Source organism: Tenrec ecaudatus, chromosome 7 (genome assembly GCF_050624435.1).
Source record: "Tenrec ecaudatus isolate mTenEca1 chromosome 7, mTenEca1.hap1, whole genome shotgun sequence".
Classification (NCBI taxonomy): domain Eukaryota; kingdom Metazoa; phylum Chordata; class Mammalia; order Afrosoricida; family Tenrecidae; genus Tenrec; species Tenrec ecaudatus.
Genome location: NC_134536.1, coordinates 137,064,152 through 137,083,107, shown reverse-complemented (window position 1 = coordinate 137,083,107; position 18,956 = coordinate 137,064,152). Strand labels below are relative to the sequence as shown.

Below are 18,956 nucleotides of genomic sequence, written 5' to 3'. Positions count from 1 at the left end.
ATCACCATTTTACAGAGGAGGATGAGAGCCGTGGGGAGCAAAGGTAACTTGCCCAGGGTCACACAGGGAGGGAGCAGAGAGCCTGGACAGCCTGACTCCAAAATCCAGCCCCCTGCCCGCAAGAAGAACATAAAAGATGTCTATCCTTCATAATGACTCATGTTTTTAAAGCAGCTCTGGAGCCAGACAAGGCAAGAAGACCAGCCTTTGGATAGCAGGGAACAATGAAAGGAACCCAGTCAATCATGAAGAGCGGCAAAGCGCCGTGGTCACAACAGAGTGAACAGGAAGGTAGAGAAGGGGAGAATTCAACCGGCCACAGACGTGGGCTTTATAGCTTTGCTACCAGGAACAGGTCTGTCAACTCCCTGGCCAAGGCCATGGTTGGACAGGCTAGCTGCAGCCAGTAAACAGAGGTGGGTTTTAGACAAGGAGAAACGAAAGAGAAATCTAGATATGTCTGCTCGGTTTTGTATGTATACCGGGTGCACAATATACAGGAAGTAGCTCTAGGGGGAAGGTTCCAAGAGGTTCTTAGATGTTCCAAGCCAGCTCTGGAGATTCTCCTTGGAGAAGTGGGCGAGTTCTCAGGCAGAGTGAAGCAAAGCCCTGGAGAGAAGGGATAGAGGGAATACCCCACTGCTGTGGGACAGTGACATGTAAGGACAGGCCTTTTCTGGTCCAGATCAGATTGGAGGCTGGCAAGCCCCAACATATTGGATCAAGGACTGGCAATGGTCTCCTCTTGAGCTAGCTGTTGGCACTGAGCATATCAAAGTCCCAGGGAAGACTGACCAGCATCCCTAGGGACATGCCCCCCTTGGTGGGTCACTGCACTGCAACCAGAGCTGTGCCTGATGGGGAATGTGGTGTGAAGATGAACAGATGCGACAGCAGAAAACAATATGGGTCATAGGCTGCTTTGGGGGCAGGCACCTTGACCAACTGACAAAAATGGTGAAAGTGGGATGGTTCAGAGACTGGAAATTCAAACATCTGCTGAGGTCATCCCGAAGCTTGGCTTTTCTAGTCCCAGAACCAGGGAGTTCAGCCAACAAAACATGTCTTCCTTCTACCCCACTTCCAGTGGGCCATGGAAGCCCCACCTCCTTCATCATTCTCCCGCTTGCAATGTCTATGGTTTATTACACTCATTCCGCACTTAGTGCGCCTTGTACCATATCTCGTTTCTTCCGACTGTGTACATCTTGTCTTTCCAAGTTTACATCATGCTGATATACTTAATGAACAACACATATTATAAAGAGTTGGCAGGAACTAATTTATGGAATAGCCAACTTCGCTTTTTTTTCCCCTCAGCACAAAAGTGTCTCATTCTGATTCCACAATTTTTGCATTCTTTAAAAAGATGCCTAAATTCTCCTTTTCAAACACTAGTGGGAAAGGGTTGCACCATTTTAAAGGCTAGATCGTCTGGAAGAAAGCCTGTGCCAACCGAGCTCAATCACGTACAATGAGAAGGTCCGACTCTCTTGTATTAGCTTTCACCTCATGTTTGCCATGGACTGTGGTACTGGCCGCTCCACATCAGAAGTTAGTGCCCGTTCTTCGGAAACATCCAGTTTCTTCCTATGACTAGGTCTTCCTCCTCTGTTCCTGTGACCACCGCTTCCCTGTCATCTGAACCCCGACCCCATTCCCTGGGCTTACTCCAGTTTCCATTTTGACAGCTCCTTGACTTGTTACCACTTTACATAGTTGAGATGGGACACTCCTCATTTTCTAACTTTTCTGACCAGTTCAAAACTCATGAATCTAGGACATACAAAATCTCATGCTGTCCATTAAACAAGAGTTTGCCTCTAGAGTTGTCTGTACCATCATTGTCTCTTTTATCCCCAAACATTTTTTTAAACTGATTCAGATACCTAGAAAGAGAGTGGCCTAGATAAGTTTCTTTCATCTAAAGGCAAAGCAGCCCCTAGCCTTACCTAGTCAAAGAGTTTATTATCCTGAAAACCCTTTGCCGTGCCCTCTCAGAAACTAGGAATGCATCTCCCCACAGCGAGTGGAAATGTTAATAGAAGATGGTTCGCTTACTTGAAACTAATAATTTCAAGTATATTGATATTGGAAATGGATTTTTGTGGCCTAATATGTAAAACACCCTCATATATTTATTGCAGAGAAAGCCACTTTCAAGTTCCAAATTAATAATTGAACTTTTATGACAAAAATCTAACAAAAATGAAGGCAAGCATGGAACCTAAATTCTTACAAGAAGTTTTCCCCAATAAATTCACAAAATGGCAACAAGAGTCAACCAGGTAAATCTCCTTCTCTGTGACACATGTGAATAGGAGAAAACTCTTTATCTAGTAGAGGGGAAATGATATTTCAACAAACCTGCTGTCTTCCTCCAGATTTGTCTTGGATAACAGTCCGAACAACAGAACCAGTGAATGTGCAACATCTGAAGAATGAGCTGACGACATTGCACAGGCCGATGGCTATTAAATCCTGCAAAGCAACAGCAGGCGGCTCAGGTTTGTTGTTGGCTGAAGACTGCTAACGCGATTTTGAAATAAGGCATTCTGACATCACTGCATACATCATACTGGGGCTGTGTAGGCCCCTTCGAATAAAAAGGTTAAGAATCCTTAGGAAGAATAAAAGGGTGGGATCTTGTCTAGATCAGGTTGACTCGCCATTTTAGCGAGTGATCAGAAGGAGAGAGGGAGGAAATAAGAGGCGCTTGCATTTTTATTTGCTTTCACAAATCCTGGTGGTCACCAGGTTTTAGAATGATAGGGAGAAGCACAGTATCATTTTTCCTTCTATGGCGCTCTCTTCTTACTTATTAACTATCCAACATTTAGCATGAGTGGCAATCATGAAAAATCTATCCATCTATTTGAGCACTACATAGCAGTACACGCTGAAGTGCAAGGTGGGAGCAGCACTGGCTGTGGTGGCTAAGGTAAGTGTCAACTTGGCAAGGCCACGATACTTAGCTGTTTGGCAGTTGAGTCATGCTGTAATTTTGCAGTTATGTAATGATGTAATCATCCTCCATCTTTGATATGATGTGATAATCCTCCACTCTTACATAATGATTTTCACATAACTACCTGTTCTTTTTAACCTAACCATTTGGCTAAGTAAGGAGAGGGTGTATTCTAAAACTCAAACGTGGACTTCTTTTGCTCCCACGTTTTCCTCTTGAGTTTTTGGGAAAAGAACAAACTAGGAGTTATAAGTGAGGAGGACAAAAAAGACAAAGACTCATTCTAGCCGGTCAATTTAACTACAAATTGTCCTCAGTTTACAACGGGGCTCTGTTCTGATGACTCCACTTTACATTGATTCTAATGAAAGTCAAATTCCTCTTCTTAAACATTTTTATTATTGTTTTTAATTACAATACATTTACAAATCTGGAAGTGTTTCGAATAGTAAATCATAAAATCGAACATTTAAAAGTAAACATCTGAAAAATTTTAATGCCAATAAAGTATGCACCCCAATATATTACTACTGATACAAAAAACCAAACAGCAACACCAATCCCCACAGCCATGGAGTCACTTCTGACTCACAGTGACCTTATGGGACAGGGTAGAACTGTCCTGTGGGTTTCTGAGACTGTAATTCTTACTGGGAGTAGAAAGCCTCCTCTTTCCCCTCAGAGAGGTTGGCTGCTAACTGCAAGGTCAGTTAGGTTTGAAGATTACTAATGTACAAAATGAAACAACTCTTCTCCAAAAACATTTATAATTTGGATCCAGAATACCCAGAAAGGGACTAACCTAGGTAACTTTATTACATTAAAGGCAAAGCAGCCCTAGGCTTACTCGCTCTCATGAAAACCCCTTGGGGTGGGGAAGAGGACCCGATGCAAATGGGCTTAAGTGGAGAGCAAATGCTTTGAGAATGATTGGGGCAGGAAATGTGCAGATGTGCTTTATACAATTGATGTATGTATATGTATGGATTGTGATAAGAGTTGTATGAGCCCCTAATAAAATGTTAAAAAAGAAAAAGAAAACCCCTTGCCGTGTCCTCTGAGGAAGTCAGAGACGGAGAATGCATCTCCCCATTAAAAAACAATGTTAATAGATGGTTGATCGTTTACTTGATAGTGGTTAAGTTCACCATAATTTAAATACATCATAAGTCAAGGACTAGCTCTGTTTTATTGAACAATGATTTATTGCCCTCTATGAAAATTAGTAGCTTGTTTTTGTACAAGGTATCTTAAATCCTGTGCACCTCAGAGTAGGTGGCTGACTTTTAAGGACTGGGTAGAAAGGAAGGGAACACTGGGAGAGATGAACTCTGTTGCTCTGCTAACCTAACCACATGATGATGTGTCTTCTGCTTGCCTCTGTACTAAATCTACTCTAGAGGATGAACCATTCATGTAATTCAGGTGTCTTCAAAATTAAGTATTCCCCATTCTTCAAAAGTCCTTTGGTTATCAAGGTCCAAATTATGGCCCCAGGGACTCATAGATTAGAGAAGACCTAGCCTTCATTTTGAAGCAGTGACAGGGATTAAATTGTGTCCTCCCATACACACATCAAAAAAGTATGCGTTGGAGTTTTGACCCCTATACCTATGTAATCCCCCATTTGGGGATAGGGTTTCATTTGTTATGTTAATGCGGCAGTATCAGCATAGGGTGTGGCCGAAACCTAATCACTGCTGATTGATAAGAGCGGCATAGACACAGACCCACGCAAGCATAAGAGAGGACAGACAGATGCCATGTAGAGATCCCCAAGGAACTGAAGAGGAGAGGCGGAAAAAGCCAAAGATCCCCGCCCCGCCCCCACCCCCTCCCATCCCTCTCCCCCAGTGGCGAGAGTTTTCCTCTAAAGTTAGGGCCTGAGTTTGGACTTCTAATCCCTTAAGGGCAGAAAAATCCATTTCTGTTCATTAAAGCCACCCACTCACGTGATTTTTGTTACAGCAGCACCAGGAGACCAAGAGAAGCAGTGTAGAAGTCTATCCTCTCACCTGATTGGAATTGACCTTGTAGTTGTGAGCAGTAGCAAACTTCTTGCCCAAAAATATGAGCAGAGAGGAACTCACTAAAGCTAAAGAGATGGCTTGGAAAATAATCTTGGAAAGAAGGTCCATATCTGGTATTCCAGGAAACAGGAAGCTGCAATAAAAAGGTGGGATTATTCCAAATTAGCAGGAATTTTAAATTCATTTATTGGTACCTCCCCATTCTGCCAGGCTGAAGTCTATTTTACAATAAGGGCCATGCAGGGTGACTGGTACAGCAGCCTGCCGAACAGCCAGCAAACCGAGCCAAGTTATAAAAAGCCACTAGAACTTACTCTATTGCCTTCCAGTTCAAGTTGTCAGTTGTTGTGGAATTCCAAGGGACTGGCTGAAAATGAAAGTGGCCAAATTCTCTATGCTTAGAATCAAGGGGTTTGGCAGGCTGACCCTGGTGGGAGGAGACTGCCATAGTTATGAGATAGAGATGATTCCCAATTCAGTCTCCAGACTGATTTTTGTTCCCACAATTGTCCCTCACAAAAGTGCTACTTCAAAGACGTCTTCTACTTGTGCCTGGATGCTCGCTTTGCACCCAGAGACTATCTGTCTTTAAGAGTAATCCGTTCTAGTATATGTCCACGCAAGGTACAGCCAACTCCCTTTAGATCAGCGGTTCTCAACCTGTGGGTCGTGACCCCTTTGGGGGCTGAATGACCCTTTCACAGGGGTCGCCTAAGACCATCGGAAAACACATATTTCTGATAGGCTTAAGAACCGAGACACTGCTCCTCTATCCATCTCCAGGCATGTGCATCCACATGCAGCTACACGCACGTACTAATACCCAGCATAACGACATCATCGCGCCAACCTATCACATACACCCCATACAAATACAGGTGTATGTGACGGATTTGGCACCATAATGTATTTATATGTGGATCAGTCATACATGTGTAGAGAGCAGCTACTGTGTAGAGAGCAGCTGATGTGTTGAAAGCAGCAGTATTGGAGGTAAAATGACACTTCATGAACTATAATTACTGGGTAAATGTAAAATGTACTGCAAGATCCTCAACTACTGCAAAAAATAAGATATTTATCTATACCATGGGAACTTAATCTGGATGCTGATCGGTCTTTTTATATTCAGCTGTGATTGATGTGAATACTGCCCCCTTGTGATAGTAACTGGTATGTAAAAAAAAACAACAGAATGGTAAATCATAAGAAACTTTAATGAACTATATTGACTGTAACATCTTTTGTATTATTAAAGCTATTGTTATATATTATTTTCATTAACAAACCATCCCATGACAGTGGATCAAATAGAGAACATCATTAAGAAAAGAAAATATATAGTGAGGAATTTTTACCTCAATAATGACAGCAGGAATTGAGAAACTGCAAAGTGTTATTTGTTGTGAGGTTCTATCAGCAATATCTATGAAGCCAAACAAACTACAACACCATTTTGATAGCAAGCATCTGAGCTTTGCTGGCAAAGATACGAACAATTTTAGAAGCAAAGCTGATGGACTCAAGAAAGCCAAACTTGACACTGGTGGCAAGTACCACAAACAAAATGTAGCAGCCATTGAAGCTTCATATTTGGTGGCACTCAGAATCGCCAGAGCTATGAAACCTCACACTATAATTGAGGATTAACTGTGGCCAGCAGCCAAAGACATTGTTCGAGTTATGGGCAGAGACAAATTTGTTACAAAATTGAGTGCAATTTCCTTATCAATGATACTGTCTGCAGAAGAATAGATGACTTGTCTGCTGATATTCTTGATCGAGTAATCCAGAAAATTAAATCTGCTCTACTTCCAATATTTAGCATCCAGATTGATAAATCTACAGACATTGCAAACTGTTCACAGTTACTGATTTACATGAGTAAATGATGGCGATTTTAAAGATGAGTTTCTTTTTTCCAAACCTCTTGAAATGACAACTACTGCATGTGATGTATTTGACACAGTTGGTTCATTTCTGAAAGAGCAAAAGATCTCTTGGGAAAAGGTTTGTGATGTTGGCACAAATGGTGCTCCAGCTATGCTAGGATGTCAATCTGGATTTCAATGTTTGGTACTGAATGAGTCACCCCAAATCATCAGAACTCAATGTATGATTTATTGGCAAATATTAACAATGAAGATGCGGCCACAAGAGTTATAAGAAGTAATGAAAAACGTCATAAGTTCTGTCAATTTTGTAAAAGCGAGCACTTTAAACAGTCGACTGTTTTCAAAACTGTGCAACAAGTTGGATGCACTGAATAATGCTCTGCTATTTCACACTGAAGTGTGATGGTTGTCTAGAGGAAAAGTTTTAAAACATGCTTTTGAGCTTCATGATGAACTCAAAACGTTTTTTAATCAGAAAGCAAGACTGCAATTCGAAGCACTTTTCAGCAATAAAAGTGAACTGCCGAAAATAAGTTAAATTTATCACTGCAAGGACCAAATTCAAAATGCCTCGATTTACCTGAAAAGATCCGAGCATTCCAAATGAAACTTCAGCTTTGGCAAAAAAAACCAAAAAAAAAACTGTATGAAAATAAAAATTTACATGTTGCCTGCCTTATCTGCTTTCTTTGTCTTTGAACCAGACAAAAGGATTACCATGAGGATTTTTGTAAAAGAACACTTGCACATGCTTGCAGAAGAAACTTCATCGTACTTTCCAAATCTACCTGACACCCCATTTGCACTTGCCAGAAGCCCATTCACAGTCAGAGTTGAAGATGTTCTTGAGACAGCGCAAGAGGAGTTCATTGAACTTTTTAGCAACAATGCAGCAAGAACTGATTTCTCTACAATGCCAGTTACAAATGCTGGACCAAGTGTTTCCAGTCATGTCCTGTTCTGTCTGAGACTGTGTTGCTCCTTCTTTTTCTATTTCCAACAACATATCTTTGTGAAACAGGGTTTTCCACCTTGTTTGGTATCAAGTCTAAATTTAGAAGTAGACTTGTTGTGGAAGATGATGTTTGTTGTGCTACTGCAAAGACTGCCCCGAGAATTTCTGATCTCGTGAGAAAGAAGCTATCTCCACCTTTGCACTGACGTTGGCTTTTTACTCCTACTGTCGCAAAATGTAGCAACGTAGTATACCGTTGTTATATTAAGACTGTTACCCATGCTACACCATGTTCAAGATAAAATTTCATCGATTTGTAATTAAAAATAAATGTTTCACAATATATAATTACATACTATTTTTGTGATTAATCACTATGCTTTAATTATGTTTGATTTGTAACAGTGAAAATACATCCTAAATATCAGGTATTCACATTATGATTCATCACAGTAGCAAAATGACAGTGATGAAGTAGCAATGAAAATACTGTGATGGTTGGGGGTCCCCACCCCATGAGGACCTGTATGAAGGGCCGCGGCCTAAGGCAGGTTGGGAAGCATTGCTCTAGGCTGTGCCTTCTTCAGGGTCAGAGATTATGTTTTTGGTCCCTTTATATGCATGCAGCAGAGCACCCCACAAATATTTGGCATTTCCTTCCTTTCTTTTTTTTAAAGTAGAACATTTCCAGTGTCAGTCATGGCTTCATGGCATTATCCAGTCAATTGGCCTAAAATAGTTTTTAAAGTAGAGTAAACCTGGGGTCTTCAAAGCATGTCTGCAGCCATCCAAGATACAACGGGTGTCTATTCACTTGGAACAGCAGAGAGAAGACTCAGGAATCAGAGGAGGAAGTGGGTGGCAGGTATAACTGCCTACACAAGTGACCATCTTCTTTGTCAGCTGAGAGGAACTACTGTGCCCGGGTACTGTCATCAATGACTCAACAGATGAGTCCTGGTCAAAGAGAGAGAGGTGGAAACGGATTTCAAATTGTCCAGGATCCATTGAGACTAGAGGGACCCTTGAAGGTAGTGCCCTGAGAAAACCTACTGAAACCTTGAACTGAAACGATCCCCTGAAATCATCCTTAAACTGCACAGTTTAGCTTAAGCAGTAATCAATAGTCGCCCTGAGCGTTATGCTCCCCTCCTTTAAATAACAGGTGAAATCACTCACCGTCAAAGAACTCAACTGCTGTGGAGTCAATTCTGACTACTCATAGCCTCCCTGTAGGACAGACTAGAACTGTTCCGCCCCTCCCCACCCCCCACCCCCCACCCCTGTGCATTTTGGAGACCGTAACTCATGAAAGGAGTTGGGAGCCTCATCCTTCTCCTGCGAAGCAGCCGGTGGCGTTAGCAGTCCAACAGTTCACCACTCTGTCCCTAAGGTTGGGGTGGGGGTCTGGGCAATGGTGGTGAAACAATCCAGGTAGAGATAGCCAGAACTGAGACAAAACTTGAAGAATGCAGCCAGTGTTATTGAAATGCACATATAAAAACTGTTAAATGAGGGTATGTTCTACTATATATATTTTTTAAACCCCACAAAGTATTTTTAAGATGAACACAATAAATAAAAACAAATTTTGCAAAAAGGAGAGAACACTTCTGTGGTAGTTACATAATCCTGTGTGAACTTGATATGTGGAGTGAAAAGGAGGAGTCTGGCCTTCTCAGTCAGGTCACAGCCTGATGGTACCTCCTTGTGGGTGTGGCCTTCTCATAATGAGGGTCCTGGGACCCTCGCCCCTCTCTGCCTTCACCTTCCTGTTGGCAAGCCACTTCTAGCAATGCTGATGGCAGCCAAAGCCCTGGAGATGCGTCCACCGCCACTGGATCTGGAAGACTTTGCACCCCCCCGGCCTGTGATCTTCCTGCATTCTGCATCATTGCATGTGGCTATGTGAGCCTGAAGAGGGATTTATGGACTTGATTTGGACTGGGCTAAGATATTTTCATGGTATATAATTACTTCTTGATATAAAGCTCTCTCTTACACATATTTGGGTGTCCCTGGGTTTGTTTCTCTCGTCAACCCAGAATAACAAGACTTCCAAACATTTGTTTTTAATAAAATAAAATGTGATATAAGAGCCTTGGTGTATGCATAATCCAGCTTCGGCACTTAATAATTCATGACCAATCTTATTTAATCTTCAAAATTATTTGGAAGAAAATCCCAAACAGTATATGATTTTGTTAGGTAGTTCTAGCGTAGGGATGAGGAATGTCTGTTAACGCATGCCCAGAGAGCCAAGCACAGGAACAAGGAGTGGCGCACTGCACATGCTCAGAGGCTCAGGTTTCCCGCCGGTAGGCATGGGTGGGCGCTGAACCTGGATTGGCCCACCTAGGCTACCTAGATTGGCCCACCTAGGTCAGTTGAATTCAATTCAGCCAATGGGGTCGATCAGGGGTCATCCACCACGCCTCCCCGTGGAATCATTGAAAAGGCAGGAGCCCAGAGTCAAGAGAGACTTTGTTTGCGTGACGCTGAGCAGCCTCCGCCAGGCTGCATGGTCGGGAGGAGTTCAATGGGTACGTGTACACCTGAAACTTCTAACTCTCATTAAACTCACTTGGATCACGAACCAGGCTTCAGCGTGAATTCTTTCTCAAGTTTGGCCAAGGACTCAGGTATAACTCTAGCTCCAGAGAGATCTAACAATTTTAGTTGTTCCTAATGACACCAAAAACTCCTTACCAATTTCTTTTTTTCCCAATTTCTTAATATCAAATGTTCCATCAATATTTAAGTACCGCACATGTCTCATAAACATGTTTAATATTTTCCCCTAAATCAGGATCCAACTAAGGTCCATAGATTACAATGGGTTGCTATGTCTCTTAAATGTCTTAATTTATAGGTTTCCCACACATATCCCTTTCCCCCTTCTTTCCCCCTTCCTTGTAAATTTTAAACTTTTTTTGTCCTATTTTTTTGCTGTTTTCTATCATTTTTTGGTCCTATAGCGTTTCCCACAGTCTAAGTTTTGCAGATTGCACCTCTGATGTCATGTAACATGTACTCCTGTCCCTTGAATTTGCTGTAAATCAGTGGTTAGCTCTTCCCATTTGGTCATATTTGGGCCAGGTGTTTGTGAGCAAAAACACTTCAGTGGTATTTTGTTTATCTCCTTTTGTGATGTCGGCACCCACTAAGGATTATTGTAGTACCCCTGAATAGTGATATTCCAGTTCGTTGATTCCTTCTCTCTCTCTATTGGCTGGAATTTTGACTATAAAGTGAAGGGTCATGTTATCAACTATTCAGATTCCCAGAATATCCTTTTTTTCTAGAAAGGCATGTTAAGTGTTTGATTCTTCCCCTGTACCTAATCATTTTCAAAATAATAAAAATGGCTCTCTTAACATTATTCAAGGGTGGGGGGAAATGAGCCTTTTCTGTTTCTTTTTTTAGAATCTTCATATAGCCAGGGATTTCAGCATCTTTGATGGGTTTGGCTGGTGATCATCTCTTTCCAATGGTTCCTATGTCCATGTTTATGAGATAAGATTGGTGAGGAGTTGGTCTTGAGTCGATCTCTTTTGAGATATAAGAGATTAAACAAGCCAGCAAGCAGAGATGAGGGAAGATAAGATGCCAAGCCACATGACAATTGCTCAGGACCGGAAGCTCACGAGACCTTCCTCCAGAGCCGACAGCGAAACCCTTCCCCTAAGGCAGCAACATAATTATCCATTTTTTTATCCCACAATACGCACAAAACCAAAAACAATGCCAACAGCAACAACCTAATCACTGAAAACAGTTTTAAGACTTTCCCCCAGTCTTTTTTTAATTCTTAGAATTTATTACATTGGGGCTGCACAGTCAAATTACTGTTTGCGATGGATGGTAGTGGTAGCCCAAAATCCATTTGCAGAGCCACTTATATGGATTAAGCTCAGACCACTGATTGGCCAGGGATGTGAAGAGCCTTGGTCAGAAAGCAGATGAATGCAGATATAGTTCATCTAAAATTTAACGCTTGATCTCCCTTTCAGTCCACTCTGCTTTCTTTTCTATTGAGACTTTTCCTCTGCTTTATTTTGTTATTGTTGTTGGGTTTGGGTGGTGGTGGTGGTGGTGGTGCATTTTTCTTTATATGAGATCCAGGACAGGTAAACCTATAGGGACAGTAGCTGGATTAGTAGCTTCTTAGGGTTACCATAGTAGGGAGATCTGGGGGGAATTGAGGAACTAATAATAATACAAAAATGAAGAAAATGTTCTAATACTGATTGTGGTAACGATTGTACAACTCACTGAATTGTATATGTGAATTATATGTTGATGAAACTATAATTTTTTAATTATTGTGATTTAATGGCATTTGAAATAATTCTCTGAGCATTAATGGCACTGATTCAATAGGCTCATTAATTTTATTTTGCCTTTTGTTCTTAAGGATTGTTTGTTTAATTTTAAAAATAATATAAAAGATATTATTTAAGAGCCACATAGAAAATCAAGATATTTTTAGAGAAACCTAACTTCCTTTACTACCCTCTCTACCCTATTAATTCCCTCTCTCAAAAAGCGATATGATTCATTGTGGTGACTACACGGCTGTGTTTCTTGTGGATACCTGCCTTTTCTAGCTTCGAGAGGTTGCCTGCATTTCTTGGCTGTGGCCCTTTTGTCTGTCTTCCCAAGGCTTTCTCTTGCTGCTTAATTCTGAACTTTTGTAGTTAAATCTCCTTCTGTTTCTATTTTTTATTATATTGGCCTCAACCTAGATTATTCTGGCTAATCTTACTACCTCAAGACCTTTAACTAATTTAGATGTGCAAAGTCCCTTTTTTACAAGTTCCTTTGAGGGGACCATTATGTAATTTGCTACAAAAATCATTAACTAACTTGATCTAGCTGACATTAATAGATTATTCTACCCCCAAGCTGCATTCTTTTCAAGTGTACGTGTATCATTGATGAAGATGGACCAGACCCTGGGTAATAAAACAACTCTCAGTAAATGAAAAGGGATTCAAATAGATGCTAATACAAAAATTAGGTAAATTGGGCTTCATCCAAAATTCAAAACTTTTGTGCTTCAAAGGACACCATCAAGAAGATAAAAATCCACAGACAACTGACTGGATTTGGGGCTCCCACTTAATTCTAGCCCCAATCCAAAACCAATTAGTTTTTATGGCAGGGTCCTGCTTGACCCTTGCCCTCATGAAGAGATCACGTGAAGAGATTGGGTGCTACAGCAAAGTCTGGGGAAGAAAGCAGATGGTGCCTGACTATCAAAAAGAATATTGTCTGAGGTCTTAAAAGGCTTGTATTCAAACAAGCAACCATCTCAGTGATACGTCAGTTAAGTCAATATGGAAGAAACAAACACACCAGCCTGTATGATCCAAGGACGATAAATAACAAAATCCAAATCCAAAGGAGGGAAAAGTACCAGAGCTTAAATTGTGAACACCCAAATTTCAGGAGGCTTAGGATGACATTGGGGGCCCAAATCAATCTGCAGGGACCCTGCATAGAAAGAAGCCTCTGCTGGATCCTCTCTGACCACAGGCAAGAGGCATGAATAACCATGCTATCAGACAAAGACTGTTATAAACTTGATTATGGCTGGTGGAATTAGGTTATATTGGGGTACCTGGTCATAAACTCCCCCTCTTGATCCATTTTTGATTCATCTGGCTTTCAATATTTCTTGCTTTTTTCCCTTGATATGTTCTGTACTCTCGCTTAGTTTGACCTTACTGTCGATCTTTTCTCTCTTTTAACATGGATTAGTTGTTAGTTTTAAAAATTATTTTGGGTAGATTTTCCAGTATATAAAGCACAGGATGGGTAGATGTAGAGAGGCAATAATTATTAACTATAAGAATGATCAGGTGTACAGGCAGGGGTGGTTGGAGGGAAATGCAAAGTAAAGAATGGATATAGGAGGGGGAGGATGCTCTAAAACGGGCTGTGGTGATGTATATACAACTCTTTCAAATATGACTGAACTATGGAAGTGTATGTGATCTATAGCTCAGTAAAACTATTGAGGAAACAAGTGAAAAGCCAATCCACAGAATGGGAGAAAACATTTGCAAATTACATGTCTGATAAGTGACATATCCAGAACGTATAAAGACTTACTCTAACTCAATAATAATGAGATAACCTGATTTAAAAGTGGACAGAAGTTCTGAATAGACATTTCTCCAAAGAAGACAGAACAGGCCAATCAGCACATGAAAAGATAACTCATCATCATTCATCATTATGGAAATACAAGTAGAACCACGACGAGCACGCTACAGTACAGCACACTCACTGAACAAACCAAACTCCCCCACCTGGACTCAATTCCAGCTCCTGCTCACTCAGAACCTAAAAAGCCGAACTCACTGCCATCGAGTCAATGCTGACTCATAGCAAGCCAAGTTTCCAAGACTGTAACTGTTTACGGGAGTAGAATGAATGCCCCATCTTTCTCCAGCAGAAACACTAGTGACTTCAAACTGCCAACCTTGTGGTTAGCAGCCCAAGATGTAACCACCATGCCACCAGGGCTCCTGCCTCATGGCCACAGGAGGGTGCGAAAGGTTTGCACTAGCCTATCAACCCAAAGTTTGTGGTTCAACTCCACCCAGAAGTACCACAGACAAAGGGTCTGGTGATCTGTTTTCATATAGCTTACAGGGAAGAAAACCCAACAGAACAATTCTACTCTGTGAGACATGGAGCCACATTCAGTAGGATGGGTATAGCGAAAACCATGGACAAGTGTTGGTGAAGAAGTGGAGAAATGTGAACCCCCGTGTATTGCTGGTAGGAATTTGCTGTCACTTTAGGAATTGGTTGAGCAGTTTCCCAAAAAGTGAAAAAACAGTCATCATATGATCCAGCAATGCCACTGTCAGGTATAGACCCAAGAGAACTGAAAATGTATGTCCATACCAAGCCTTCTGTACAAATACTCATAGTGGGATTATTCAGAAGAAAAAAAGGATCCTCTATCACCGACAAAGGGGTCAACAAATGTGGCATATCCATACAATGGAATACTATTCCATCACAAACAGAATGACACTCTGGTAGATACTACAACCTGAATGAACTCTGATGGCACTATGAAAGAAGCCAGGCCCCAAAGATCATATATTGTATGACTCTGTTTATGTGAAATGTCCAGAGTGGGAACATCAACAGAAGTAGGAAGGAAGGAGATTAGTGGTTGCCAGTGACTGAGGGATAGGGAGAATCCAGAGGCACTGCTAATGGGCACAGGGCTTCTTTTGGAGTTGATTAAAATATTCTAAAGTAGATCATGGTGATGGCTGCACAACTCCGTGAGTATAATAGAATCTACTGAATGATATTCCTAAGTGAATTCTATGATGTATGAATTATATGTCAATAAATTGGCTATTAGAGCAAGTTAATAAGAGGATATGCATTTGACAACTTAGGTTTTAGGTTTAGTGGACAAATTCTTTTTTTTTTTGGACAAATTCTTTTAAAACAAAATTTTTTAAAAGAATAAATCCCATCCACTGACATTGGCCGATTCTGACTCATAGGGACCCCGTAAGGACAGAATAAAACTGCCCCACAGGATTCCTGAGACGGTCAATGTCTGCAAGTGCAGCCAGCCGCCTCCTCTCACCAAGAAGACATAGATCAGCTGAATTATTATTATTATTATATTATAATATTATTATATACCTTAGTCATTTTATTTACATCTGTTCTTTAAAAATTGAATTTATAATTAAAACCTTTCCCAAATAGCTCGACTGCAATTCTACCACATATTTAAGGAAGACATGCAGCCAATTTTGTAGACACCCTTCCAGACATGGAAGAGGTGAAGCTCCTTCTTTATTCCTTTTAAGATGCCAACATCAGTCTAAAGCCCAAAGATGACATTAGTAAGGCCAAAAAATGACATTACAAGAAAATTACAGACCAATATTTCTCATGAACATAAACTCATGCATTCTTAATGCTTTAGCAAATTGGTATATGAAATGGATTACACGATGCCTAGGTACAGGTTATCCCCAAAATGCAAATTTAGTTTAACATTTGAAAATCAATCATGATCGTAACAGTATAAGAAAGGGATATATATTTTAAATGTACACATGAAAATACTGAATTGTAAAATATCTTGGTATATATTTTTACAATTAAAAAGAAGATTGATAGAAAAAAGAAAGGGAGATTATATATATATTACCTCAAGGGTCAAATAAAGTAAAATGTCAATTCCTGTTGCTACTGTTGTTTTCCTCAGGGCTTATTTATCTCTGTATTGCTTAAATAGTATCTGCTAATGTTCTTTTTAAACACTGAGTGGGGGGAAAAATAAAATATTGAGTGGACTTTTGAATGGATGGCGCTCGCAACAGGTCTTACTGACTATGTGTAGGATCAGAGACTAGTTTCAACTGGCTTTGTCCAAGTGGCAAGTGTTCGTTATCATGGAGTTGATCTAGAATCCCTGGCTGCTCTTGGCAGTATTTCTCCTGTTGTCCAAATGTGAGGAAATAAGTAATACTTTTTAAAATCCTGATGGGGCATCAAGAAACTATTCAACAGCTAACATGGTTCATCTTATCGAGGCTCAAGAAATTGCTACTTCCTAACAGAGGCAAGAGTGCTACCCCATCACCACCATGACCACTGAGAGGAGCTAGAACATAAAAATCAGTGTGAGGTATCATGGGGTTCAAGAAGAAAGAGAACGGTTTGAAACTGATTATGGTAGCAATTGCACTATGCTGCCTGATATGATTGAACTAGGGAATGCCATGATATCTCTAAGAGCTCTCAATAAAATCATTTACAAGAACACATCAATGTGAGTCCTTAAGAACCCCATTATGCCAGACTGTTAGAAGATGCTTCCAGGGACACCCTCAGTCTCGATAAGTCAAGTTGAAAGGAACTATCGTCTTCGGGGCGGGGGGAGGGGAGCAGAGTCATCTCTGTACTGTCACTGAGCAGACAGGTCTGTGGGGGGAGAAGGGACAGTACACAGTGTTACGCAGGACCTCCGTTACGCAGGGCCATCCAGGAGGAGCTTTCTTGGGAGGGCTTTGGCTCGATTTAGCGAAGAGGAACAGAGACTGACCAGAGAGAAGGGAGGAGCCATCCTAGCCTTCTCTGTCAGCGAGCCTCTCCATTCCGACATGAAACTGTCAATGGGGCTGTCTGGTCAGAGATGTAGAGAGGGTAACAGAAAAGGAAAAAACAACCAAACCACATTCACTGCCATCAAGTCAATGCTGACTCATAGCAACACTATAGGGCAGGGTAGAACTGCCCCCGTCAGTCTCCAAAACTAAAACTGTTTAAGGGAGTCTTTCTCTGTCCGAGTGGCTAGCGGTTTTGAACAGCCGACTCTGTGGTTAGCAGCTGAATGAGTAACCACTACACCACCAGAAACCCTGAAAAGGAAAAGCAGCGCTGAAAAGTGGAATTACCCACCTATACGGAATCATCTCCATGAGCACCTTGCTGGATTCTGTAGCCATGCTGAGCTTGTTTGCCACTACCGCGAAGCCAATGATCTATAGGGGGTTAAAAAAAAAAAAGCCAGAATGTGATTCATTTACATTTCATTCTAGGAGCAGAGTGCGTTTAGGCTCTGTGAAGAGGAAATGCCACGGATGGAAGTCTACACATTGAAGATGAAGCAGCCCACTGGAGCAAGCCAAACAGGGTCCAAGGCTCTTTCCCTGTGCTCTTTTCAGCATTGTGGCCAGAAGGATAAGCAACTTCATTCAGCTTTGGTTCCAGATTCAATGATGGGATCACATGAGTATCAGACTTTTCTTTCCTCACTAACCTATAAAATTGAGACCAACATAAACAACCCCTGATATGCTCTCTCGCTCTCTCTCTCTCTCGCACGCGTGCACGCTCGCGTGCACACACACACACACACACAGACACACAAATTGTTAGCAAAACAATTACCTGCAATTCTCCCTTCCAGTCCCTGACTTTTAGCTGGAGATAAAATAGACAACCACACAATGACTTCACCTGAAAAAGATCTCACACCAAAGGAAATGAAGTCTGACAGGAGACCTCAATGCCCAGGCTTTAAAATAAGTCGTCAATCGGGTTTGCCTCATTCTCCCTCGCACATAAATCCAATTTCAATGTTGAGAGCTCAACTAGACACTGAGTTGGGTAGTCATTGGTTTCCTGCGATGCTCTGATCTGTTGAAGACCTCGACGAAGTCCACAGATCAGAATGGATAGAAGAGTCTGAACCATAGCTTGGTTCCAAGAAGACTTTATGGAGTTAAGGGGCAAGAAGTTGCATCTAATGACCAAAGAACTCTTTTCTTTCTGTGATAGACATAATACTTGTCCATGAAGGAAATTTGGAAAATTAAAAAGCAAAACCAAAAAGCCACAGGTAACCTCTATTGACACTTCTGAGGTGTTTGGTAGTCTGTATATGTGTGTTGTGTACATACACATGATTGTATAAGTTAGTATGTATTAGTAACTGGTACAATTTAATATAGTTAAGGAGCTCAAATTTATCTGTCCGTATCTTCTACCTGGATCCCAGGTGGTGCCTTGACATTTTCCCTAAACATTGTAGACTAAAATCTGAAGGATAGACTGGTTGGTGTACACGGTGTCCTCTAGTACAGTTAAGCAGTGGTTCCCTGGCCACTGACATGAAAACCCTTTTCCACCTCAGGCCACGGCAGCTCTCAGCCTCCCTCTCCCATGTTCCTTGCTGCTCAGGAAAGCCAGGAGGGCTTTTCTCCAGTCCTAAACTCCATCTCTAATCCCTGCCATATGGCAGCAAGAAAAGAGAGAACTTTGTCCTCATCAGGAAACTGGAATAAATATTACATTGTGTAGAGTATAGTAGCTATTGGAGCCAGTGAGTACAAGTTAGGCCACAAAAAACATTTCTTGCCTAAATTGCAATAATTCTAAGCTTCCACCCACTTTTTATTTGCTGGACCTCAGCTTCCTTGCCAACCTTACTATGATGCATTCTAATTATTTATAGCATTACTTAAAAAGAGTTCTTTTTCTTTCTTTTTTTCAAAAGGAGTTCTCAACTATGACTCACAGTCCAGCGTGTTGGCCATCAAAAG

The 18,956-nt window shown here is 41.2% G+C and overlaps 1 protein-coding gene across 1 annotated transcript in view; it reads right to left on the bottom strand.

The window, feature by feature from the left end:
* SLC26A8 (solute carrier family 26 member 8) overlaps positions 1-18,956 on the bottom strand; it is a 78,823-nt gene that overhangs the window by 24,779 nt on the left and 35,088 nt on the right. Inside the window, exons 7-9 of the mRNA XM_075554119.1 lie at positions 17,311-17,393; positions 4,984-5,131; positions 2,368-2,481 (exon numbers count right to left, since the gene is read on the bottom strand). Coding sequence (XP_075410234.1) covers positions 2,368-2,481; positions 4,984-5,131; positions 17,311-17,393 — 345 coding nt within the window. The remainder of the gene's footprint in view (positions 1-2,367; positions 2,482-4,983; positions 5,132-17,310; positions 17,394-18,956) is intronic.